The sequence below is a fragment of the Folsomia candida genome, unplaced genomic scaffold (genome assembly GCF_002217175.1).
Source record: "Folsomia candida strain VU population unplaced genomic scaffold, ASM221717v1 Fcan01_Sc001, whole genome shotgun sequence".
Classification (NCBI taxonomy): Eukaryota; Metazoa; Arthropoda; class Collembola; order Entomobryomorpha; family Isotomidae; genus Folsomia; species Folsomia candida.
In genome coordinates this window covers 10,664,056-10,690,966 of record NW_019091193.1, presented here as the reverse complement: position 1 = coordinate 10,690,966, position 26,911 = coordinate 10,664,056, and the positions used below count along the sequence as shown (strand labels likewise).

General features: G+C 38.2%; 3 protein-coding genes across 4 annotated transcripts in view; 2 read left to right on the top strand and 1 right to left on the bottom strand.

Annotated features, from left to right (window-relative positions):
* The first annotated feature begins 3,020 nt into the window (after window positions 1-3,020).
* On the top strand, window positions 3,021-3,842 carry LOC118434074. Its single transcript, XM_035846823.1, has 2 exons — window positions 3,021-3,499; window positions 3,583-3,842. The coding sequence occupies exons 1-2, from the start codon at window positions 3,053-3,055 to the stop codon at window positions 3,829-3,831; spliced, it is 696 nt and encodes a 231-aa protein (XP_035702716.1). The 5' UTR covers window positions 3,021-3,052; the 3' UTR covers window positions 3,832-3,842.
* A 2,206-nt stretch (window positions 3,843-6,048) lies between these two features.
* LOC110863049 overlaps window positions 6,049-26,911 on the top strand; it is a 65,262-nt gene continuing 44,399 nt past the window's right edge. The window contains exons 1-2 of one of the 2 annotated variants that reach the window (XM_035850717.1): window positions 6,049-11,010; window positions 11,137-11,327. In XM_035850717.1, the coding sequence (XP_035706610.1) occupies window positions 9,050-11,010; window positions 11,137-11,327 (2,152 nt within the window). In that variant the 5' untranslated portion in view covers window positions 6,049-9,049. The remainder of the gene's footprint in view (window positions 11,011-11,136; window positions 11,328-26,911) is intronic. The other variant, XM_035850712.1, reaches the window with a different exon arrangement.
* On the bottom strand, window positions 11,611-13,846 carry LOC118435191. Its single transcript, XM_035850718.1, has 6 exons — window positions 13,711-13,846; window positions 13,117-13,637; window positions 12,912-13,052; window positions 12,700-12,847; window positions 12,190-12,638; window positions 11,611-12,123 (listed from the first exon to the last, which is right to left on the bottom strand). The coding sequence occupies exons 1-6, from the start codon at window positions 13,779-13,781 to the stop codon at window positions 11,750-11,752; spliced, it is 1,704 nt and encodes a 567-aa protein (XP_035706611.1). The 5' UTR covers window positions 13,782-13,846; the 3' UTR covers window positions 11,611-11,749.

The following is a 26,911-nucleotide window of genomic DNA, read 5'->3' as shown; positions in this document are numbered from 1 at the left end:
ACGATTGGCATATAATTTTTAGCCCGGACTAGGGCTTATGTAATCGACCTGTCCGTCTGTCTGTCTTTCCATAACTCTCGAAGGAGTAGGCTGAATTTTACCAAATTTGATACAGACATGCATCTGGGCATCGACCGAGTTCGAAGATGGGTTAGTGTTTCTCACGGGTCGGGTTCTTGCAAATCCGAAACCCGAACCCGAACCCGATGCCACTGATCCGAAACTTGAGGGCAACCCGAACCCGAAGAACCCGAAACCCGTTTGCAACGATCCGAACCCGAACTGGCGGATCAAATCCGAAACCCGAACCAGAAAAACCCGAATATATTTTAACTTTAAGGGGTGACTGGCTTTTTAGCTAAAAATTCTTTGGAAGGTTTCAAACAAACAATACTTCTGTAAATATGACCGAGGAATTATAATTAAGCACATTTCTGCATAAGTACATAACTCTTAATTCCTTGACCATAATAATGCAATCTCAAAAAATCGACCATGAATAATGGCTTTCCGTGACATTCAGAAATTTTTAAATCAGTTGAAAACTGAAAATGATTTTCAGTTTCAAGTTTCCAATATTAAAGTAAGCTCAAGCTAAATATTTTGCAAATTTTTGATAAAAAATATATTTTATTTTAATATTCAAACCATAACACTAATTGAAGACACTTGTGAAAAGAAGTTACGACAATTAAAAATTTGAATTATTTAATGAATTACTGCAGCATAACCGTCGTAGCAAGTTTGGTTAACACTTTATTTTCTTTTTTAATGTTTTCGTGTTCGTTGTGGCAAAAAGTTCTTGTTGGTTCGGGTTTCGGGTTCTTAGTCGGAACCCGAAATTTTGGGATCACATTTCTCGGACCCGAACCCGAACCCGAAAGTTTCGGGTTCAAAAATTTCGTATCCGAAGCAGGACCCAAACCCGATCCGAACCCGAAACCCGAAGTAAGAACCCGAACCCGTGAGAAACACTCGATCAAAAAACATTTAGACCAATGAGTGGTACCCTGGACACGACTATCACCTCGAAAGTATCCCTTGTTAGCTAACTTTTAATTTCAAATTCTTTGATGAGAAGCCACTAATTGTAAGTATTACCGTGCCGGATTTCATGTTTTTAACGCAATTTCTAAAAATAGATATGGATAACCGCATCAGATATAAATTTTACCAATTTCATTTCATATTGTTCCATTAAGACCCATTTGCAACCTCTCTCCCAAATTTCACTTCGATATGACGATTTTGAAAAATCAGTATGGGTCACCCCATAGGGTCCATCAAGATTAAAATTTTTCCAACCTAAATTCATTTTTGTCTGTTACAATCCACTAGCAACCTTTGTTCCAAATTTCAACTACCTACTACAAATTTTAGAAATCCGTCGGGTCACCCTATCGGGTCTCCCAGGTTTAAAATTTCTGAAACTCCACTCCAATTTAAACGCTTTGAGGTCAGTCGCAATCTTCATACTAAAATTACTTAAAATTATTACTATAGATATTTCTCAAGCTACAAATATTTTACTTACACTTAAATAATTTAACCTGCTCTAAAGGTTCTTGGTAGTTAAGGGCAACGCATTTGGATGGAAATGACCCCCACCGGCCAATTACTTGACCGATCATGCCCACCTCCGAACTCATCCTTACTTTTGACCCGAAGATGAAGTGTGCAAAATTTCAAGTCGATAGCTTTTGTTTAAAGAGAGTTATCGTGCGCACAGACGGACGCACAGACGGACGGACAGACAGACATCTTGGTAAATCTATAAGGCCATCTTAAAAGGCCTAAAACTGCGTTTAAAAAATATTACAAGTCACAATAATTCTGTTGCTTTATTATAACGTCTTTATTATACTGAAAACGAATCCTTTATTCGCAATGATGTTACAAATAATAGTAAAATAAATAAATCTGTTAAATGATATTTTTCTACGTTACTCGCCTTGATTTGCATTCCTAAAATGTTTCAAGTAGTGTACCACTGTTAGCAAATTCTTGTATGAGAGAAGGCGATTAACGACAATCAGAGTTGAAAATAATACCAAATGTCTAGCATATATTTTTTCTTCGTATTCCAGCTTATATTTATCAAAACCTTGCAACATACATACTTACATTTCTGTGTTTTCTAGCCTGTTTAGTATCTTTGTATGCTAATGATATGATGAAAGTCGGTCGTCGAGATGACAACATTTTGTATCTACTTTGGCTTGAGTTTTACCTACTTTCATTGTAATGGCGTGATTAATTTTCTCTGCCGTCCTGAGACCATAAAACCGTAAAAATTGAGTGTGCTTGCCAATGTCGCAGAAGGAGGATAGAAAATTCAGCATTGTTTTTTAGGGTTGAAGCTCATCTGTCCTCGAAGATTGTAGTTCTCACAAGTTCTCTGCACTACACCTGTTTCTGGCCCTGACTGCTCTAGGCTTGTTGACCTGCTCGGGAAGACTGCCAAAACTGTGGCGAGTAAAAGTACATGTCCCTCTGGCTGAAAGTCGCACTCTTTGAGTAGAACGTGTTATGAAGTATGCAATTTTCTCCATCCTCATTGTTGTCATATTTCAACACGGTATCAGGATTTCACAAGCAGAAATCCCAATCCCACATCATGCGTCACATATAAACAAAGTTTACGGACAGAAACGATCATCAGGTGACGATCAGGAGGAGTGGAACTATGCCCCTGTTCCTCGCAGATTTTATAACACGCCACGAAGGATGACTGGGAAATATGCACCTCGAAAACTGTCAGAGATAGAACATCAGAAGCTGGAAGCAATGTATGGCGCCGACATTATGCAACGAAATTATAATGATTTTGTCAAAGCCAACGAAATTGGCAGATACGGAGCTAACGAACATGTATGCGACAAACAATTATTGGAAAGCTGATTCATAGTTACTCCGTGTGTACGCATGAGAGTGAAAGTCTTTGATTTTTGATTTGCTCAATTTTGATTACTCACCACCAATTATTCATTTTCCGGAAACTTTCCAGAAAATCCCTTGGCACTCGACTAATGGCAATCAACTGGTAGATGAAATGAATAAGGAGTCTTTGCTGTCTGATGCGAAATTAAGTGCTATCAATTATCAAGGGACCGAGAATGTGAAAATGTACAACAACAAGAATAATGATCATCTCGATTCCAGAGTTCATGGCTCCTCTTCGGCAAATATACTCAATCAGGTCAACCATGAATCCCAAGTGTTTCGTGCTCCTCCTGACCACAATCACTGCAACATTCATGGCATGTGGATAAGTTCAGTGGCTGGTGTTGCAATTGAACTACTTCCAATTGTACACGAAAAAGGTCGAGTTGAAATAAAAACAAGAATCTTTGAGTTGCAAAATACTTTAGTGAAGGGGATTCTTACAAGCAAGTGGACAGGAAATGGAGTGATCTACCCCGACAGCCCAACGACGATGACGATAGTGTTTCAAGAACACATGAATGAAATTGAAAACCATCATGGTTATACTGCACAGGTACCGACAACTATTTAGTATCAACATTGAAATGGAAAACCATTTAAATATCTGCTAATAACACATGGATTATTGAACTACAGGGAGACATCAATTCACATTCCGAACAAAATTCCACTTTTCAGGATTTGAAGAATCAGCATCCCAAAACGGCTGTTTTTGTAGGACAATGCTTGGTTTGTCAAAATACTCCCGTCTTAAAAGGAACATGGACTGTGCTTCTACATGCACAAAGCTGTGCAAATCAAACGAGTAATGAAGGACCCTCATTGAATGGGGTGGAAATCAACAGTAATGACACCCTTCATCTACTTGAGAAATCACCCCCATAAATTATACGTAATCTGATTAAGTGCACTTTACCTTAACTAAAATTGTTGCATAACTGAAGAATACATAAAGTGTATACTAGTTTGAAAAATTCAGAACTACGTGACATGTATTACACCATATAAATTGCGTTGTAGGGACATAAATACTCTACTATGGATGATGTGAATCACAACTTTTCGAGTTCATTCATACACATAAATAGATAGTCATACTTGTTTGTTTGTAGATGACAGCCTGCATATACATATGTACATATATACCCATTTTGATATATTTATGCCATTCATTTTTACCGAAAGAATGTAATTTAGATTGACAGTCGTACGTGAAAACAGCAAATATATATCGTGTATTTGTATGTCAGTTATGAGACTGGCAAGAACAATAACCTGCTTGACATCTGACACGTCAGTTTCGCATTGTATTATGAAAACGGAGACATGAGTGACAATTGTTTTTTTTCTTCCAATATATGAGTTGTGTGCTTACATGTGTACGTACTGCTTTCTCATTGAGGAGATTATATAACTTCTCAAAAATGTGTCACTGCTGGATTTTCTCCATTTTTAATTAATACGTATTATGAGTGAATACTTGTTGAATTAGCTGTGAATTACTTATGACGTATGAAATAGATTGCTTCGAACGACAAAAGTATAAATAAGCGGACATTTGGACGTTTTTTTTTAAAATTCGACTTTATGTTCCAATGCCATATGTAAATTTGTAAAATTGAAACAGAATTCGAAAGTTCTTAATTATCCCTCGAAATATACCGGTAAACTTATTACGCTACTGAATTTGGAATATACACACGTAAAATAACAACATTGTGGATGAATAGCGACAAGACGCTCAAACTAGAACACTAATAACTAATGCAATAAAATGTAGCTTTCTTCCTTGAATTGTGCTTTGAACCGAAGTTTCCTACATATTTCCAAGAAGAGAGCAATGTTATTGTTACAAGAAAAGTGCAAGTATTGGATTGAGTCGTCCTGATTGTCATCTTTTCTTCTCTCTGGACCGATTCCGATGCTTTCTTTTTCATCGCTTTGCATCACCGCCCATCAACTTTTGTCAATTTTCTCAGACTCCTAACATCATCATCACGAGAATGTGTGGAAGTAGGGAATTTGGAGTAGGAAATGGGATATGTAAGAGCGGAATGACTTTGATAGAAATATTCTGCAAACATGGAGCTAGGAGGAAATGCAAGGTTTTCTTGCTCCAGAAAAAAGTAAACTGAATTATTGGCTGCTGGGCCTTGGTTGAAACTTCACATGACATCTGCTTTAAATTGAATTTTTCTTTCTGTACTTTCTGTCTTCACATCGCAACCCAAGAGCAACCTAATTCCAATTCCCCCTTTCCTACTTATGAATCCGCCTGTGAGCTTGCATATTTTTATATGGTTGATGAATTGAATGGCTATTCTACAAATACATACATACTTTCGTCGTAAATTATTAACCTCAAAAATGAGGCGCTTTGAACTTGTAAAAATGGTGAGTTTTTCGTAAGCCATTTGTCAATAATCTCCTGTCAATTAATAATTTTATACTTTCATATTGTGACTAAAATTTAAATTGAATCGAACTTAACCACGAAAACAATTTTTTTTTAAATTTCCACCATACCGAAGATTACATAATTAATACACAGGTGTCGGACTACAGTGATTATCCTAAGCCAGCTTATCACCAATTTTTTTCCATATTCATGAGAAGGTTGAGATGAGAGGCCATTGCGCCGCAAGCATTTATATATTTATGAAGCAGATAAATCACACTCCTCCGTCAACTTTGGTGTCATCAAGTTATGGCTTCGAACATATGCAAAACCAATCTTGAGATGCTTGGTCTATGACACTGAGTAGTTTATGCAGTCCTGAAATTTTCTGCAGCAAGCAAGCAAGTGGTGAAAGTCGAAAAGGACGGCCAACTCTGTGAATTAAATTTGCACAAACTTTGCAAATATATACATATGTCGTCAGTTTTGGAACAAATTGTGCTAAAAATTCCTGCATATCAAAACCATAATCTTGCGGCGAGGAAGAATGGGCACGTTGAAGAGTGAAAGTTGCAGACGATTTGTAGCGGGACGCTTGCGCTTGCTTCCAACCCTCCAACTTAGTTTACGATTTGATATCCTCTTTTCAGAGCGAGCCACGACTGAGGCCCCAGTATTAAATGAGTGGGTGACTTTCCCAGAGAGTCTTCTGCTCGTGGTGGTGGAATGAACAGGGCTGATAAGATATTGGGACTTAGTCGTCGAACCGGTTCCCATGTGGAAGCATTCCTTTCTCCGTTGTCTCAGTTTGGCTGATGTAGTGTCGTCTCACTAGCCAAGTCTACTCCTCAACAGCACCATTAAATCTCTCACAGACTCAATAATTTACGGGGGCAAAGTGACATTTCCATTAATCCTACATAGATCAATCCACTACTAGTAATATAACACTACATCTACACTAAAGTGGAATTTTCGCAACCTTATCTGCGTTCCTCTGGTTGCTTCTTCTGTATGTGACGTGTGAGTTGCAGCCCATTGTGTAACACAGACTGGTACATACGTCGTGTAAGTGTAAAATTGTATCAAGAGTACTCAAAGTTAAAATCATCCACCATCATTTGTGACTCGTGTAAGTTTCTTATTCAAACCGGTACACACCTGTCAAAATCAATCCTTGCAGAATGTCATGGACAGTCATAGTCAATGCAACTTCAGGGCGAGCTGTTAGAGTGTATTTACTTCCAGCCAGCGACGGCCCGAGGTCATTTAACCCTTCAATCACAGGGTCCTTTGAAAACTGTGACCTGTTTTTAGACCAAGCATAGAAGAGGAGGAGGCGAAAGTGAACATTTGCAGTTCACAGTTTAAAGAGACAACTTTCCCCACTCTCGACTTTCACCTACTCCACAAAATCGTCTGAATTTAGCGAGCGCCTCAACTCTACAGGGTAACACTTGCAAATTGATGGATCATCAAAGTCTGAATAACTTTGTAACAAACATCAATGCCTGAGTGGCTGGGTGTTGATGATGGAGAGGGCCATCTAATGTGCATATGTGTCACACAAAGGGTAATGTGATAATATGTGAGAAGATAACCTAGACAGGTTTAATTAATTATAAACTCATTACCACTTTTGACGTGCATTCAATTGAAGGACATATTTGCAGCCCCTTCGTGTCTACATACTCGGCTGGTTGGAGAGTCAGCGTTCAAAAAACAGAGTTGAAACACATAAATGATCTTTGACTTGACACTCGTCTTTGTCTGCCCTGTGCTGATTGATGACAGGATCCATACATCATCAAAAGTGACTTGGTTCAAGATTAAGCCCGTTACGTACTCATTAAATATAAACTTACTCAATCTTAATTCTTATTCTTACCACAAGGCCAAAAGTTGCATAACAGAGTTTGTAAATTAACACATTTCTTGGGCTGGGAAAATTACATCAAGTTGAAGTGAAATCAGTACAAATCGAATTACTGATTAATCAATTTAATATACTTGCGTACATGGTTTTACGGACAATTTATTGGTTTTATTCGTGAGCAATTTTCATAACTTTGTAAAACTTTATTACAGCGAACCACCTCATCATCTGATTGCTTTTACCAGATAAATCCATTTACGTGCTAAAAAGATCATCTCCCTGAGACCACCAATTAATAATCACCAATATTACTACCACCTCCAGCAAGTTATTTGAAAGAGACGTGCGCAATTATTAGATTATTTCTAATTGCAAGAATAATTAATTGTTACATAACCTTCTCATCATAATTGACTTACCTGTGCTTATCTTTAGTCAATACAAATATCAGTTGTCGTCAAAGTTAAGACAGTTTTATCTCCTCCTGTAATTATAGGACATATGTATGTACATATTGTAGAGTGTAAAAGTAAATATTTATCGTAACATTAATGAGAAATTAGGGTTGAGATTATGACGAGTCTTATGATGGTGGTAATCTTGTAGATATTTAGTTGGAAAAGAAGATTGTCCAAAGTGCGTGATGCAGACAGGGTCTAGAAGCCGAATATCGGAGTTTGGCAAGTATTGAAAGTGGAAGTAATAAAATTTAAGGTGCAATAATAACTGATTCTACTGACTGACTCACTACTGCATACTGTAAGAGGAACTGGCTCTCTGTGGTGTCTGACGGCATTGATGCTGGAAATGGGCCATAAAAAGTAAATACTTTTTGTGAGCTGAATGATAATGACAAGTATGGGTGACAATGCCCAATTTGTATTTTCTGAATTACCACGAAAGTGATTTATCTCGTAGGATGTTGGTCGAAATCATCACCATCTAAGATACAACAGAGTGCATAAAACTGCACACCAAAATGTGAAGCGAGTATAGAAAATAGCAGACTTTCTCCTTCCCCATTCTGCTTCTGAGTTGAAAGAGTGTACTTCAGCATTCAGTTTCTGAGTGTCCGGCCTTCGAAGGCGAAAGGAAGGAAGCACGATAATACGTTCTTGGAATGCGATGCAACTAGCTCTTATCCCTACATTGTGACGACTTAATCACGTGATTGATGGGGTTTTGATCTCACCATCGAGCCCTTCAAACGGGAACTTTGGGATACCTTCCGTCTACCTATTTCTTCAAGCATCCCACTTGCACAATTTCCTCCAGGCCTCTTGAGGGAATATCTAAGGAAAGGACACACTCAAATTCTGAAGAGAAGAGTGAATGGCGTGAAGAACTGTTTCTCTGAATAATTTCCCACATACTTATTCTCGTTGAGTGAGTTAAGGGAGGAGGAGACGACGATCAAGCAGCGGATCTGTCTGTGGGGTGGTGGTGGCAGACCTTCGGAGATGCCCAACCGACCGCACCGCAACGACGTGACCAGGGAACCTGAAGCTAATAAGTTCGTAGTTGGTGCTCCAAGAAAGCCACCTCGCACTCACTCCACTTTCTCCTCCATCCGTTTCTCCCTCATTATAAATACAATAGTCAGTTTGTTTATAATACATGTTTGTGCTTGAAAACGTGTGCTCCATGACCAAGTAGCAGATTAGTGGATGAACAATATTGGAACACGAAGAGGAGGAGGTATACTTCATAGTGAAACGTTAAACCTCGACTCTGATCGCTTGTGTCAAGATGTGTGTTTGGATAATAATGGGAAAAGAGTTACTTGTCATGCCGGTGGTGGGTGTGGGGACTGATTGAAATGTTGGAAAATGAACTGTCACATGAGAATGTCGCACATTATTTTGCTTTTGCTTTGGACGCTTTGCTACAGTGGAACTGGCAGCAGCAGAAACAATGACAATGGTCAAAGTGACACTAGTACAACCTCAGGTAACAGAAATGTGAGTATCACGGCGTCATCAACGCAACCACTACATAACTTGAGCCCTAAGGGAACAAACAAGTTACAATTAGTTACCACTGTCACCACTCCCATTCCCAACAACGAGGCTGTACAGAAGGAGCAGCTAAAAATTACAGTAAGATCAAAACTATGGTCCCCGTATAGGAATGTTGTGGATGATTTCCTTGAGGAAAATGAGGACGACGAGAGAATCAGCACAGCCCCTTCGACTTTCTCCACAGGAAAAAGCATTTCTACACAAAGTCAAAGTGGGGGCAATGAAATACAAGCACTTAATGACGAGAAAATGTCAGATAGCCCTCAAAAACGTCCAATTATATCCTCAATCAGACATTACCGGTCAAGGAAAAGCTTCGTGCGGACAAGGAAGACTCCTTCGGACCCTAGCATCGTAAAGTCTCAGTCCGACCTCACGGCTAAAAGCAGTCATGTAGTAGATTTAGACGATGAAGAACAAGGCGATCAACCATTTAGCCACGCTTCTACTGATGCGAAAGTTGCATCTGGTGGTGTTCGAAGCTTTGGAAAACTAGTAGAGGGAAAACCAAGTACCAAAACTGGACAAAGCAGTAGTAGTACTACGACCAGTAGTAGTGGCAGCATTTCGGTTGAAACTGACGGAGAAATGGTTTATGGAATTCCATATTTCATCTCACCAACAGTCAAAGTAGGCAACACGTCCACAAAAGCACAAAAAATTGACAAGTTACTTTTGCCCAAAAAAACCCTTATGCCCATCATCACTTCTTCCAATATCAGGAACAGTAGCATCAGTAGCAGCGATCGTAGGATAGCATCTCCCGAATCATACTCCACGGACACCAGGTATGGAGCACCCGTGTTGCAACCAACTTTAGATAATAAGTTTACAACAAAAGACAGTAGTGTCAACTCGAGTAACAAGGCACGACAACAACAAATTTCTCCTCAACCAACCAAGAAAGCTAAAGGTGGTGGAGGTGGAGGTGGGAAGAGATCAAGAGGGGGAAAGGCTGCTGGGACGAGAAAACCAGAATATGCGGATGGAGATGAGAACAAAGCCCCAGATGATGACGGTTTTGGCCGAATTTCATCTTCCCCCAATCCATCACTATCTCTGGATAAGCGAAGAAATGGGAAAAAGAAAAAAATTGGAGGAGATTTTCAGCACGATGCGTTCAGAAAAGTAAAGGAGAAAACGAGGAAGGCTTCTCGTCTGCCTGCTGATATCCGAGACCAATCGGATTATAAATCTAATTACAATTTGGAGCCCCTCAGTAATGATAATGATCCTATGGGAGGTGGTGGTGGTGCTGCCTCACCAGAAACACAGGACCAAAGTCGTCCATGGGAGAACTTGGCCAATAATGGCGGCGGCGTTCACGTTGAATCGGAATATTTTCCCAATGCCCTAGATGAAGGCACTCGTGAACGCAGTGGTGCGTTTAAGGATGATGATGACGAAGCCTCAAATCCTGTCGAGTCTGATGATGAGTACGATCACGTTGCCACCAGCTCTGCCAGTCCATCGCAGAATGAAAAACCAGGATCAGACATTGTGACAGTATTTTTGCGAATAGTCGAGTCTCAACACACTCTTGGAGCGAATTGCACGCGAGGTACAGATTTTAACTTGGGCGATGGAGTTGTTGATCGCTACGCCCAAGAGAGATTTAGACTTGAGGCTGAGTTGACTGTAAACCGTGCAAATATGTTGACTCGGTTTTGGAAATATGCTGAGCCAAAATCTCTCGAAGATGAATACCTTCTCCACGCGATGGTTATCTCCCTGATAGAATTTGATGAGGATATTTTTGCAGCTGGCAAGTAAGTCAATTTCCGTCGCACTCAGCTTTTCAAATACACCAGCAGCAGTAATAACGGTCCAACGGAGATACAAAAAATCTATACATTGTCGACCATTAACATTTTTTGCATTTGATGGTATTGCAGCTGCTACGATGAGAACCAGTACAAGAATTACACACTGTTTTGTCCGTACGGGTATCGTGAACAGGACGGGTCCATCCTTGTGAAAGACCTTTCTCTGGAATATCCGTATCTCAGCAATACTTCTGAATGGTTCTACAAGGCTCGGAAAGACGCGGAAATCGTCATCAAGAACTACAACCAATTTAGACGAGGTAAGATGATTTTTGAAATCTTACATTGAGAATCTTACTATGGAAATTTAACGCGGCCCGTTTATAGGACAGGCTCAAGATTCCTAGACTTTTTAGTTTGTTTCCGTGGAGTGAATGTATGAGAATTATGTAAAGAGGTTGTCCAGGGATGGGACGTCTTTTAAAAATTATGAAAAATTTTCGAGTTGGGGACAGGTACGCATTTTTTGGCGTTGTCACCCGTTGTTGAGGGAGAAATTATTTTAAATAATTATTTTAATTACATTTTCTGGGGACTGCTTTTAATTTTTATTGGAGTAGAGTTTGACAAATTTTCAACCGTAAGGACCCACATCAACTTCCATGAAAATTTCCAATGACCACATATGTAACATTGGCGTATAATTTTTAAAATTTTATAATGGACTGGTTAATATGCAGGGTTAATATTTCTTGAACGCTGAAATTATTCCTTCATCACTGAGTCTACTTTTGAGGGTAGAACGGGGTACGCCATATTCTGCTGCAGCTTGTCTTTCTGAATTCCTGCTGTCTCTCACAGATTGAATGGCTGTAGCCATTTCAAGTGAAATCGGAAGTTTTTGACCTCCTTGTTCAAATTTTGAAACTATTCCCGTCTCCTTCGTTCTACGTCTAAGAGTTTCATAGTCAACGTTATAAAATGCTGCAGCTTCGTGAAGACCCCTTTCTTTGGTCCTAACTGATTCAATAGCGTCATCCATTTCTGATGATGTGATTTTGTTTCCCTTGCCCCAAAACGGGTTTTCTTCATGAGAGGGCTGGGGTCGTACGCGGGCTGAAATAATAAACGTTGTATCATTATTAGAGTCATATTTATAATGATATAATCATTTTTATTTACCTCTTTGAAGAAGAGATGAAGCTTTATCTTTGGCTCCAGTTAGGTCAGCTAGTAACTCTACTGCATTTTCATCCCCTTCCAAAAGTGTGATGACTTCGTTTACCGTTGTGACGGGAACAGAAAATATTTGGGCAGGATCGGGAAGGTAGACCTGGAACTCGCGTGCAAATAAATTCCAATGTTGTTTCATTGGGGTCTCCCCCCAGGACTTCATATATTTAACGGTTGATGCCGGAAATTTTGGAGACTGCTGCAGCAAGTGAGCTTTCAACTCAGGTTCGACATGTTCCAATTTATTGATACAGTCGGTGGGTTCAATTGCGTCGATCCCATTCGTGCATACACGGGTCCATGGTTTTAAAAGACGGATGATAGATTCCTCCAAAGTTTTTATATTTAGCTTGCAGCTCAGTCTAGGCGCATATGACAGTCCATATTTGAATGTGTGTCTGCAAAATAGAAATAAAGTTGTGAAATATAAGTCTGCAGACAATAAAATTGGGTACAAACATTGCTTTGCAGCGGTCTGTATTCACACGCCGTTTGGCTGGAAACTGAACAGAAATGTTTTCTGATGTCCTCCCGATGGCAACAGCTACTTCATCCCACTCATCGTCCACCAATGGAATTAGAAATACATCGTGTTCTCCAACGAGTTCTACAAATAGGAATAATTAAATATATATTAAATGACTGCAGTCCAGAGCATGTTATTTAATTACCTTCATCATCTCCCAATGTTCTAGATCGAATTTCCCCTTCTTCGTCGTAATATAAAAAAATTGTTTCTGATTCTGGTTGGAGAGCTGGTGTTCCATCCCAAAACGGGTTCTCATCTTTTGGTGGCTGTGGGGCCAATTTGGCTAAAAGGGAGAAATTATAAATTAAACTGCAGTTTTCAAATGATGGCATTAAAATTGACCTAACCACTGGAACTTAAAGCGGCAGCCTGAATAGAAGAATCCCACAACGATTCCAGTACCACATTTGCTTCCGGGCGTCTCCATCGCAGGACGCCTCTAATTTTATTGATTGTTGCTATCGGAATGGATATGAATTCTGCAGGATTCGGTAAATACAGCTGCAGCTCCTTGGCATAAAGGTTCCAATGTCCGAGCATTGGCGCTTCTCCCCAGGAGTTCATGAATTCGACCGTTCCACGATCAAAGTTTGACGCTTGCAGCAGCAAATGATTTTTAAGTAACGGCTCTAGATGCTGCAACTTGTCCAGAGATTCCGAAGGTTCCAATGCACAAACTGAATTTGTAAAGATTCGACAAAAGCTTTTGAGAAAAAAGATAATATTTTTCTGCCCCCCCTCTTCTTCCTCCTCTTTTTCTTCTTCACTTTCTCCTTCCCGTTCTTCTTGGTTCAACTTTTCTTTAGTGACGAGATGTAGGTTGCAGCTTAATTTTGGTGCGTAGGACACTCCGTATCTTGATGTACGTCTGCGAAATAAGTAGTTTTACATAAACATTAAACAAGTCTGCAGACACCACATCTAGAACAAGAAATTCTCACCCTGCTTTGCATCCTTTACTTCTTGCTCGAGTTTGACTTTCATGTGACAGATTTTCGTGATACGTTCTCATCACAACTGTACTAACCGCCTCCCAGTTGTGGTCAACTAACGGTGTTGCATAAATTTTGTTGTATCCTGTATCATCTAGAGAAAAAGACCACAAATAAAGTGACTTCAGTCCGCACAATAAAATAAATATATGCAATTCTTGCCTTCAATTTCTGCGACATCTATATCTCCATTTTCGTCGTAGAAAAACTCTAGAATCGGGTCTGAAGACATAACGCTGGCTTTTTTAGGGTGTATTGACATAAAGATCCGAAGAATATTTACAGAAATTCACAATTTTTCTTAAATTTCGGAGAGAGTGATTTTTTGTGTGCATGCATCACAAGCAAGCAGACTGCAGTCGTTTCTTTGTAGTCCAACGTGTCTCATTTCTCCTCGCGCGAAACTCATACTTTATTATCTGTTTGTTCCGCAAAATATGGCTCTTTAAGACGCGGAAAGAATCATCAACCAACCAATTTAGAACTTTCAGAACTACAACCAATTTAGACGAGGTAAGATATTTCTAATCTTCAACTCATATAAATACACGGACATGTTTACTTATTACTATTTGTCATCATCTTGCACTAACCATAATGGAAGTCACGTCTGTAACCACTTACTTACTTACATAATCTGGGGCGATGAGATAACCATCTTACACTCAAGTGCCTATTCATATACATACCTCACCTAAATTTTAATCCAGACCCTGCAAACGCGTTGATGGCTTTTCGCATTCGCTATGAATTATAAGAGCAACGTCTCCAGAGATTTATGTAAAGCGTATACTGCGTACATTACTATCTGCATATATCAACCGCATATATGCATAACACCATAAATTCTAGCTACGTATATATATTTCTCACTTTTTCGATTTCACGATTCATTTACCAATATAAGGGAAAGCGGATTTACGTACTTATATCCATGTACATACATTTAGTAGACCTTGACTTCAAGCAACTTTCTCCGTCCGCACAAAATGTCATCCGAGATCCTACTGTTGGTAAAAAGTTTTTTTTATTAAAAACACTGATTATTTTATTACATAATTATAATTCAATTAATTTCAGCAACACTGCATTTAACCTTTTGAGTTTCGTATAAATTATACTTTTAATAAAGCATTTACTTAAAGCCTAACAAATTTCCAGTATGAGTATGTCAGCATATATATTACTCACGGGGGATGAATTATTTTGCTTGTTTGAACAGCTTTGCTGTACCATTTAGCAACACTGCTGAAGCATAATTTATATAACATGGATGCATTTACAAATATGTATACAATGAGTAATCGAACAATCATTTATTTGCCAAAATGATTTAACTCTAACAAAGCATCGGCTATTTCTTACGAACATTTATCTCCCTACTCTTCCTAAATATCTCCTCCATGTACTGAGGTCTGAGCACTCTGGCTCTCCAAAACTTCTACGTAAAAGCTACTAAAATCTGAGTCTGACCAATTCTTGTCACGATTTAAAAAGCCACAGAAATGATCCTATTCTCACATCCACAGTAATTCCACAGTTTAGAACTTTGTTGGTCGTTTTCTAATGGTGTGTCATCATGTCCTTCTCTGGTCCACCCTCCTCCTTAGAATCTTCTCTTCTTCTTCCTAGAACTAAATCCTCCAAGTCGAAATTTCCACTGCGTTTCCAAGTTATACTTGAACAGCACAGCTTGTCAGCTCGCGATAAGACGTTGAAACATTGTACTTTCACTTTGCACACGTTTTGCCGCTTCTCTCGAATTACTCTTTGTCCATATTTGGGTCTTCTTCTGCAGTCACTCTTGTACACATCCAAGCCCAACTATTGTTCAGCAATATATTTTAAACTCGTAGGTTTTCAAAATAGTACGGATAAATTTAGTTACGGATCCACTTTCGTCTTTTCGCTTCTTTACTTTTTAGGAAATCGAATCAGGTAGTGGAGACCCTAAGACTCTCAAACACAACACAGCACAAGCAAGTAGTGGACCGAGAAACTTTTGCACGCGTTCACTAAACTCGACATGATGAACACAAAGGGCCATGCACATTTCACTATTATGATGATTCCTTTCGCTTTGTTGTACATAAATGTTGCCATTCATACCACAAACATGACACGACGTAAGCCACTTTCACCAAAGTGTAAAATCCATGTACCACACGTTATTGGAAGGTTATTGGAATAACCCAATTTTTGTTTGGGGAAAGTCAGCTTCACGCCTTTTAGCAGTTGGCAGCATTGTATAAAACTCTCACGAGACGACGCACATGGCATTAGTGAAGGAGTTGGATAATAGCTGACTGTCATATTCAGGGTGGTTCGTCCAATCCCAAGTGACAACTTCCCAGTCACGACTTGCGACCCCCGGTCCAGGTTTCGCTTTAACTTTCACATATCTCGACATGAAATACAAGAGACGTTCAGATCTTATACTTCATGTGACATATAATGCATTCTCACTTTTGGAAGAAAAATGACAAAACACTGACCATAAATATAAGAGGTCCAGCGAGCGAGTGAACGAACGAGTTGAGGAAGGTGAAAGTATAAAAGGCCATGACGCACAAAATTGTTTGAGGATTCTGTATAAGTGAGAAATATCTGGATATATCTGAAGAGAACTTATAAGCATTTTACTTGCTATTATTTTCTTGACAGCTTACACACAATTAATTATTTCCCTTGTATTGCTCCTTGTTTGACACTTTTATTCGGAGCGAGTCCTTCTACTAATACTTCACGTTAACGAATTGATTCATTCGTTATAATTGAGTTTCAGATCCCAAATGTTCCTTTCATATAGCACTTATTATGTGACAGGAATATTACAATATAGCGATTTATTTATTTACTTAATGTACTGATAGATTTATTGCAGCATGTAAATTGCAGACTTGAAAAGAGCATCGAGGGATGCTCCATACATACATCAAAGCACTACACACTTGAACTTGTCGAGTTATACAATCAGCTCAAGTCATGCATAAGGTTGCATAAAGTAAAAGTTACATGAATGAGAATCGCTAACTTGCGCTTCAACATCTTGAATTGTTTTTTAAATTAATGCACCAAAAAATAAATGTAAGGGTGTCATAAATACTTGGTTTACACTCCCACATAATAACGTCATCTCAACGCTGGGCGATAGACCTGAATTTATGGGAAGCAAAAGTTTCACCATCCCCACCTGTCACATTTTACTTCACCATTGCACGATCTGCCGTCACAAAGAAACTTTTTAATTAAACTGGTACTGCTCCACATTGTTATTTCGTGAATGAAGCCCCAACTTCTCATATCGCATTTTTATTAATATTCTTCTGCATCAAAATCCAACTTTGTAAGTATGATGGCTATCATCTTTGATGCTACGTATTGAAATAACTTAATTTTTTATCAGCATTCAGATCGTTCTTCCAGCGAGAGGCCAGAGCACATGTGTGAATATAATCAAATTGTGTTATTGTAAGCTCTAGTTTATGTATACTGATTATATTTACAGTAGCTTTGCGATGCAATACTTGAATTATATATTATTATTAGCTCAGGCTCAGAAATTCTGCACTGCAAATCCTGTGCAATGTATGTACGTACGTATGAAGTTAGTGGGGAGGTTGTCTGTCTTCATTAATTATTGTCATGTTTGGCCTGGAAGGATCTCAAATTCATTTCGCATTCCATGCTCGTTGGGATATTGTTACAGATACACAGCTTCATAAGTATGGTTGGACTGGTACTTGAACATCGTTCGGTGGAAGCTTCTGCACTTCTACGGCAATTTCTCATAAATTTACATTTATTTTATTAAAAGAACCAAATTTGTTCCGCCAATCAAATGGTAGCAGCCCATATGGGTTTATGCTTCACAAAATACAAAATTTTCGTGGTGACTGACATCTCCCGTGTCGGAAATTCTCACATTTAGCATGAACTAAATGGAGAGAATTCGTATTTTCGCAGCTGTGTGCAATGAGAAAACATGAATGCTACCAGTACAATTCGTGAATTCGTAGGTTTGGTCAGCACTGGTGGAGATATCAAGAATTTCGAGAATTATTAGAGTACACGCTCCCACAGAGTTGAGTTAATTGTGGTATGAATGAGAGAAAGCATGCAGATTTATTTTATTGACTTGCTCCACTGTCGGTTTGTCAGTCATCACACCCGATGGAGAAATACCAAGATTGCTCAGGCCATGGCCACTGAAAAGAGAGGTGAGAACTTCTCGTCCCTTTGACATCATTATCTGTGGCATTATGCAGCATTGTAGTTTTTCACCAACTACCAACACTATGCACCAGCAGACTTGTGTACAAATACATCATACGATATATGTTTGTATGTGGCTACCACCAGACCAATCTCATTGTTGGGTTTGTTTTGTCTTCGTGAAGCATGAATTATACGAACTGTTGTTGGGTTAACTAGATTTACAGCTAAATTAATTAAAAAGAGAACAAAAGAAAATTATTGAATGGTGAATATTGTCCTTCTGACCCAAGAGTTGAATAATACACTAGACATTCCGTTGCGGCATTTGAGCTCAAACATTATTTTCCTGAGAGCAATTTTCAGATTTTATCTTGAAATACGCAATAAAATGCTGTAGTGGAATCGCTACCATGAAAAATTGTCAAATTTCATGGCAAAAGAACATATGGAGTCAGCCATCAAAAGTGTTTATCGTCACAATAAAACAGGAAACATTATGGCTTGCCAAAATGAATGTGGTTGTACATATGTGTGATACCTACATAAATAAATGAATATGTATGTACATTATTTAATTTAGGTGGAGCAACTGCCATTCTTTATCAATAACCTGCCCCAGTGTTATGAATGTTTTTTTTTTGTTTTCTATAAGTGACAAATATCAAATTGATGAAATACATAAATCAAAATTCATTTGCAATTGATTTACAGTCGACACATAAATATGTATCATTCTGCAGAGTAAATTATGTGAAAACGAATCTCCTACCGATTTGTATTATCTATCAGATAAATGTTTCCCCACAAGTCTGACGTTTACGTACGTTTTAATTGTGTGTGTGCATGAAAATGGTAATAAAAAGTTATCAAAGTGCCTTCACATCAGTTACACGGATTATTTTTATTTGACAAACACTTATTATTATTTATTGGAGGAAAGAAATCACGACACATTACATTTGCCAGAGATAAGTGCCAATGTGAAATATACACGGCTTGCATGCACTCTGACCCAGAGTCTGGTAAACCATGGAAGACTTTCTCAATCTCGTCTATTCTTTACGGAAGGAAATAAATCACTCGATTACCGTTTCGCGATCTCGTTCACAAGACCCACCAAACTCGAGAATACGGCAAAACATATAATAAAATCCGTTTCGGATGGAAGGAAAATCCATAAATTTCCTGATCGATATTACATCAAAGAAAGTATATAGTGGAACTAATGTATTTTTTGTTCCTTACAATTTACTCACTTTAGCCTCCAGACTTGGGTTTAAAAGCACGTTTCACTTTCGCGTCAAAAGTCGCGAAGCGTATGTAGTCATGTATGACCGCAATGATGTTGTCTACAGTTTCGTATGCGAGTATTGTTCATTGAATGAAACATTATCTACACAGAGCCATTAACGCGTTATGTGTGCATGTTTGTACATATGAACGGGTGGACGTTTTACTTGCATTAGATTACGCATGCAACGTAGGAGTAAGTAGTTTACAAATTTAGACATCATATAGTTCGTGCAACGTCTCCAGTTATGTAAGAGCAAGTAGAATGCCACCATTAGTGACAATATCCGGCGGAGCAGAAGTGTTCAGTTCACTTTCCCTCCCGACATGATTAATAATTCAATCCGAAACTTGCATAATCGTTTTGTCCCCCAACATACATATGTCGTGCAAATGCGCCTTCTTACAAACCGAATTGTTTATAAATAAGTTGGCAACTCTATTAAAAAGTAAGAACTAGGAGCACAAAGAAAGTCCAAGTTCTGAATAAATCTGGAGAATTTAAAAACTCATTTTATCTTCTAACCACCCACAGCTTTAAAGCTCTCTACTAAATTATGGCGAATTAAAAAAAAGAAAGACACATCAACCATGGGCATTTCAACTTTGAAATATGTAACCACAGACTTTCGTGCCCCTATTCTACATACAGATTCTTATTTTTCTTCTTATTATGCAAAGTCTCTCTTTTGATTTCGCCCACCAAAAGCGTGTTTTTTGTTATTCATATGCTTAATTCATGTGCTTAATTCTTGCGATGAAGCCGCATTTATTGTGATGCCAACATGCTGGAGGGCAAACCCAGTATTTGTTTGAAACATACTCTAAATGCATAAATGCTGGTGTACAAGTCCTTTCTTTCTCCCATGGGTTTTGTGAAGCATGATTTTCGTCGTACAATCCCGGCTTTCTTAAAATACTTTTACATTATAATAGCGCTACGTATAGATATTTACTTGTAGACGCATACCGTGCGTACTTTAGATCATCAGTAAAGTACGTATCAGTAAAGTTTATGTATTAGAAATGCTTTCTTCTCTGGACTCAATTATGTGTCACTGTCACTATTAATATTCAAAAATTTCACTTTCACTTTTAATGGAAGAGAGTGCTAAAATTGTGTACTTTATTAAAGAATCAAGTGACAGTGATAAAGAGGCAAATGTTGTGGAGTTTGCAAATGAAGGTTTGCACAACAAAGAAAACGGCATTTCACACGACGTGCAGTTGATGCCTTGTCTCGCTTTTGATGATGAGGACAACTTTTCTGATTGTCGGAGAAAGCATCCCAGCAGAACATTTTCATTCTCATCCATTTCGCTCGCTGTAGAAAGAGACAGACATTTATATAATTTAATTGCAGATGAAGACTGGCACACTTAAGTTCCATATTTTACTTACTTCTTGGGCCATGTATTCTATTCTGTATTTATTGTGCCAAGCATTTAGCAGGGAGAGGGATCATGTTTTCTTCTGCAAGGTTGGTTCTTGGTTAGACCTTGCTTTTCTATCCAATGGTCTCCCGTGGACCTGACGTCTGGGTGGCCACGTGTTTTTCCCATGGCTTATACCACAAAACAATAATTGCATTTGCCAAGAACGCTGTCGACTGTGCCTTTTTATTCCACCTTCCTCGCACAGTTTTGCACCATGCCCCAGATGCTGTACGTAATTACTAATGAAGTTTTAAGCTGTTTGTTCTCCTCCCGTGGAGAAAGTTCAAGTCAAATCTGCATGGCAAAGTCTACGTACATGGTCGCAGGAATTGAGTGGTGTTGAGTCCCTGACTCTCCTGTTGGGCTGCCGGCAGGTAAATGGATGAGACGGATATGCAAATCAAGTATCCACTTGGATTTTAGGACTTTAGGCTGCAACTAAGCCCCGACATTGATATGTTTGACTGGTCTCGTGTTTAGGCAACTGCTCCAATTCCCAGTGCAAAATCTTACTCACAAGCCAAATTTCCTTCCTTTCAAGTTAGTTGCAACTGGGAGTAAGTAAAGTCGACTGATTTTGTGGTGGGTTATCCTTTTGTTGCTCTTGTTGCTACACATACGGATCCTCCTCGGTGGTTTTAGGATGGAAATCCTCAAGATTTCAACCACCTGACTTTTACAAGTTATGTCACTTTCACTTTGGCAATGTTGAAATGCTCGTCTTATGAGATTTGAAAATGGTTTTAAAATGTTTTAATCCGTTTCTGCTTTACTCGCTCGGTCGAGGCGATCCAACCACACGAGAACAAATAATTTATGGAAATCCTGGAAATTCTCCAATTCAATTCATGCCGTTTCTTAGAATTAAATCCCACTCAGGCATACGCAACCAGTCCAACGGCTGTATTGTCACAATTTCTGTGCGTAATTGACTTTGTCATACTTGTCATTTGTGCGACACTGAAAATACGTATCCGATTACACGAGCATTCTCGTTTGATCATTTTGGTTCGGTTCTAATGCAAACGTCTTGTATTCACAAAAGGGGATATGATGAAAGTGGATAAAATAGTGTATTTCACAAAAATTAACACGTCTTACTAGAATAACGTTGATTAAGTGCTTCAGATTTAGAGACAAGAAAAATAATTCAAATCTTGCATGACCAACCACCATTTGTTTTCCCAGCATCAACTAAAAATATATGTAATCAACAGGCGTAAAATTTTGCAACGCCGCAACTAATGTCTTCTTTAAAGATTTATTAAATGTGCAACATAATTACAAGTTAGCAATAAATTGAAAGAGATTTAAATTACTGAGGGTACTTGTAAATTGACCCCAGCCAATTTTTAATTGAAGTAACAACAAGTTTAATTTAAGGCCAACCTTGGAGAATGTTCTTGGATGCCAAAAAACTTGGGCGTCGTTTATTTTTTTAATTTCGTCAAGTGAGTCATGTTTTCTCAAGGGAACACTCTACTTATGATGACCATGATGAGAGCTATTCTTGACATGAAACTTGGAAGATGAGTTTTTGCAATCTTACTTAAATATATAAACTTTGGCCAAGTGTACATATATACTTGGGATTAATTTCATCTCCTGTTTTAATGGGTGTATATATATATTCCACCACCAGCTTGTTTCAGAATAATTTTGTTTTTGGTATTTCCGCTAAAAAAAATAAGAGTTTAATCTACGAACGGGAAATAGAATTTTAAACCGGCAACACCAAAATAATAATATTAGCAACATCAAGATCGTGACATCTGCTGTAGCGTGTATGCTGAACGTATTATAATTCTACAAATTTGCAAGTTTTAATCCAGTTCTTAAAATCACAAGAACGCAAGGTTTGTTTTTCTTGTTTTCGGAATTGGTCTCATGTTTTTGCTCGTGCAAGAGTATGAATGCAAATTGGACTGATTTTCCAAGATCCTAAGAAATACGTATACTCATTATATTATGGAACACATGTATGTCATTAATTTTTGTCTGGATACATACATATCTATATATGCTAATATCTAGTTGTTTTCCTAACATCACCGCAGTTTTTGATGAATATCATAAATACAAATGTGTAAGAATATTCATAAAATTTGTAGTAATTATAGAGTTCGTTTCAGTTAAATCCGACTGGTTTGACATGGTAAAAGTTGCCATTATAAATACTCGTCGTAATTTTAATTTTTTTAAGTGCTACGAAACGGTTTATGTAGGAGAGATATTTGTTCAACTTTAGTTCTATTTTTGCCCAAGTTTTCAATAGTTAAATATTTCCTTGTTCTGGGTCATTTAAGTTGAAACCTTAAATACTTTTTAAGTTTAAATCCATTAGTTATTAAGAAAGTATATTTAATCAAATCTCATTTCCAGTAGGGAGAATCCAAGGAGAAAGAATGAACGGCCTTGTAATTGAGGACATTTATTAATGGGCAATATTCGCCAAAACTTTTTTAGCTATTCGAAATCGCTCATTTTCAGCACATATTTCTTTTTATTATCCAGCCACAAGTTCCAATACGGAGCTTCATTTGCTGGGACGATGATAAAGTTGCATATGCATGTGAAAATCATCATCTTCAATACCATCATTTTCACTCTAATCATTCCACCCACATTCCACCCACAACTATTCAACAGAACTTCAGCAGATCTGGGACTGGGATAAAAATGAAGGAGAAGATTTAGTGGTTTGCTGGTGGTCTGCTTTCAGTGTTTCTCCTGATGAGTTGAATATTCTCGAGGATAAAGTGGTTCCAGACTTGAGACAAGTCTTAAATGCCTCAGAAATGTGAAGGATTTGAGATAGAGAGGGAAATTCCGTAATGGAGAAGTGATAGCGGTTTGCGAGTTGTGAAAGTGGCCCGGATGTAGAGTCAGGGAACTTAACCAGCAGATAAATTCGAAAAAAATCGATGACTTCATCTGACAGCCGTATTTTACATATTTAACTTTAACTCATAGTGATCCAACCCAGCAATGAATTTGTCGATGAAGTTGCTTTTCCAGGCATTACCTCAAGATGGATGGATACAAAGTGGATACATCTGCATTTTTACTCCGTTTCGTTTCAGAGGAGCAAGATTGATCTCTATATTCACTTCAATCTTTAATAAGACAAGTGCTTGTGTTAAGCCACTCCACTCCGACTCGACTTACACTAAAAGTACTATCATCCCCTTTGTCTGTCTCTTCATATTATATTCCGTTTAGGATGAACCTCACGTACTTTGGTAGACTAACATACCCATGACACGAGTTTGGCGCATCAAATCTTCCAATTTATATACATAATATTGTGTATCTCTTTTACATAATACTTATTTACCCGTGATGCTCTCCTATTTTCTTTTTCCTGACGTCGAGCAAAATCTTCTTGGTGATGTTGTCGCGAACACTGTGAGTGAGTACATATTTATGAAAGTACTTGGGTCAGTTTGTCGTGCACAATAATACGGCACATGCAAAAGTATCTGCATTTAAATTATACGTACTTATCCCATAGTTTTTACTAATTTATTCCAGTCACGTTTTGCGCTTGACATTTTCAACAAAATGTGAATTTGCAAATGGATCTCGGAGATTATTATTGTAGTAATTCTAACAATAATTGGGGAAAGTTGTGCAACTTTCCGGAAAGTTGTGCAACTTTCCGGAAAGTTTGCATACGGCGATATAACTAACACCGTGTTATAATTTGCCCAAGATTAAGCTTGATATGCAAATGCTGAATTAATTATTAATCCACGACTTCTCTCAAATTCTCACAAATATTTTAATTCGTATTTTGAATTCGAGCTCATTTTGCAATCCCATTACATTTTTTCGCAACTTCCAAGCTCTGTGCTGTTTTAATTAACAATTTATCTAAATCCACCCGTCATCAGCATCTCGGTGGCAACAAAGATTAATTGTAGAGAACACCTGAGTCAACTGACACGCAAATTGTTTTTCTTTATGAACGAGTGACGCGGCTGCTGTTTGGTGAGAAAGCGGCTTCACGGTCGTAGTAACACATTTCGGGCACACATACCCATCCACTGGAATATAATACCCACGGCACATGCACATACGTACGTGCTCATAGTCAACGTTGATTAAAATGTCGGGAGTTTCAGCCATCGAAGTGAGAGAGGGAGAGAAAGAGAGAAAGTATATAATCTGGGAAATGTGGCTTTCAATCAAAAATTTCTGCGAGTGAAGTCTCACTTCAAGTCGTCAGTCTGTAAAAGGTAAAGGAGTTTTGCGAAAAGCAAAGTATTTATAGCAAATTTTCTCTAAAGGAGGATTATTCCCCAAACCACTAGTGATGAACCTCCTGCATACTTTTGCAGCAAGCAAGCATGTGAGTGTATGGATGTATGTGGAGAATTCTATATTAGTTCCACATAGCATTTATTTAGAATGTGCATTCCTTGCTTCGTCTTACCAAATAAATATATCGCATCTGACGACTGGTACTTTGTGATGAAACCATGCAGCACTTGTAATGAAACCTTACCTAGGCTGGAGGCCCAGAAAAGCACTCTGGTACAATTTGGAAACTGCCCGAAGTCAGCGTGGAACATCCCTTAATTAATACTGGACTTGAGTCCTAGAATTGCATTGTGCATGAACTTGCACAATGAGCAAAGTACGTGATGCTACCGTTTATGGACGGAACGACGTATGTATGTGGAGAATGAGAATCAGTGAAACGATTGCAAAATCGAACCAACTGAAGACCAACTAATGACCAAAGAGAAAGTAAAGGGGAGGAGAAGGAGGCTGAACTGAAATTATACATCTGGAGGCAATAACAACAACAGATTAGAGTGCAGATGAGAGTTTGATGTCGACGGATGTTTCTTGATTCCGCTTCTCTAGGTTGAAGAGGATTAAATTCAGATGGAATCCTGTTTTTGCATGTTCGGGTTGCTCAAAGTACGCATTTTGTTAATAATCCTCCCAAGCTCTCGTAGTCAGTGATCTCCTCTCTCATCTTGGACCTTTGATTAATCATAGTTCAACTCATCATAATTTATTATCTGCTCTGCATCAGAGATGCTCTTCTTCTTTCTTTAATGCGGATCCTGCATGTTCGTAGATACTCAGCACAGACTCCTTAGATCTGAAATCAATTTTCTGGATCGTTGAATCGTTGAATTTGATCTGTGTGTTGAAACAAGGAATTGGAATATTTTAGTAAAATCTTGAAATGTGAGGTAATGCACTAATGAAATTGGTTCACTGTGTAAATAAAAAGGTCAAAATAACTAAATAATACAGAGGCTATAAATTCGTTCCACATGTTTTGATAAATCTAACAAATTGGTTACGGAAATGGAGGATTCAATTCAATTCAGACTGTTTTTTTTTTAACTCCGTTGGCTGCTTGATAACTGGTACTTTCTCAGCGTAATTGACATTTGAAATGTCAAAACAATGAAAACTGATGTACTGAGTGATACACATATCTGCGACGAGTACAAGTTTCACAACAACCGAAAATTGGTGATTGTGGGCACGATCGTATCGTGCGAATTTGAGAGAGCATGACATTAGTATTACAATTGGAGGAATTCCATAATATTTTGGCGCACGTACCATAAATCATCCATTATGCATTTTCCCGTTCACATGCTTGTATATTATTTGGGATGGTTGAGCAGTTGACAACTCGCAAAGTCCTTCAAGTTAGCTGATTCTATATTCCTCCCCAGTCGTAAACTAGAATCGATACAAACACGATCATCATTATATATTATTACAAAGCAGACCAAAATCTAGATTTGGCAATTGTCGATTTGTCCTAATACCAGTTTTTCGTCTTGCTATTTATTATGATTGATGATTTTATCTTTTTAAATAAATGTCCCAATTCGTGGTTGTTTAGGATTTGCACTTTGGCAAGTTATTCCAAGTTTGAATGTCTCGTACATTTGCAATGCAAATGATTCGCATATGAAGAAGCCAAAAGACATCAATCTGGTTGCGTAATTTATGAAAAAAGTAATTGGATGGTGATATGTAACACTTCTATTTCGTTTTTGATTGTGTTTTGAAATTAACTTGATTTACAAGCCAGATGCAAATGCCAAAAAACGAATTAAATCTTTTACGAACGTATGTATTCACAAGGAAGGTGATTTGGGCGTTCTCTCAATTTTCCTCAATCACACTTTGCAGATTAATAAAAAATAGTAGCACGTTTGATC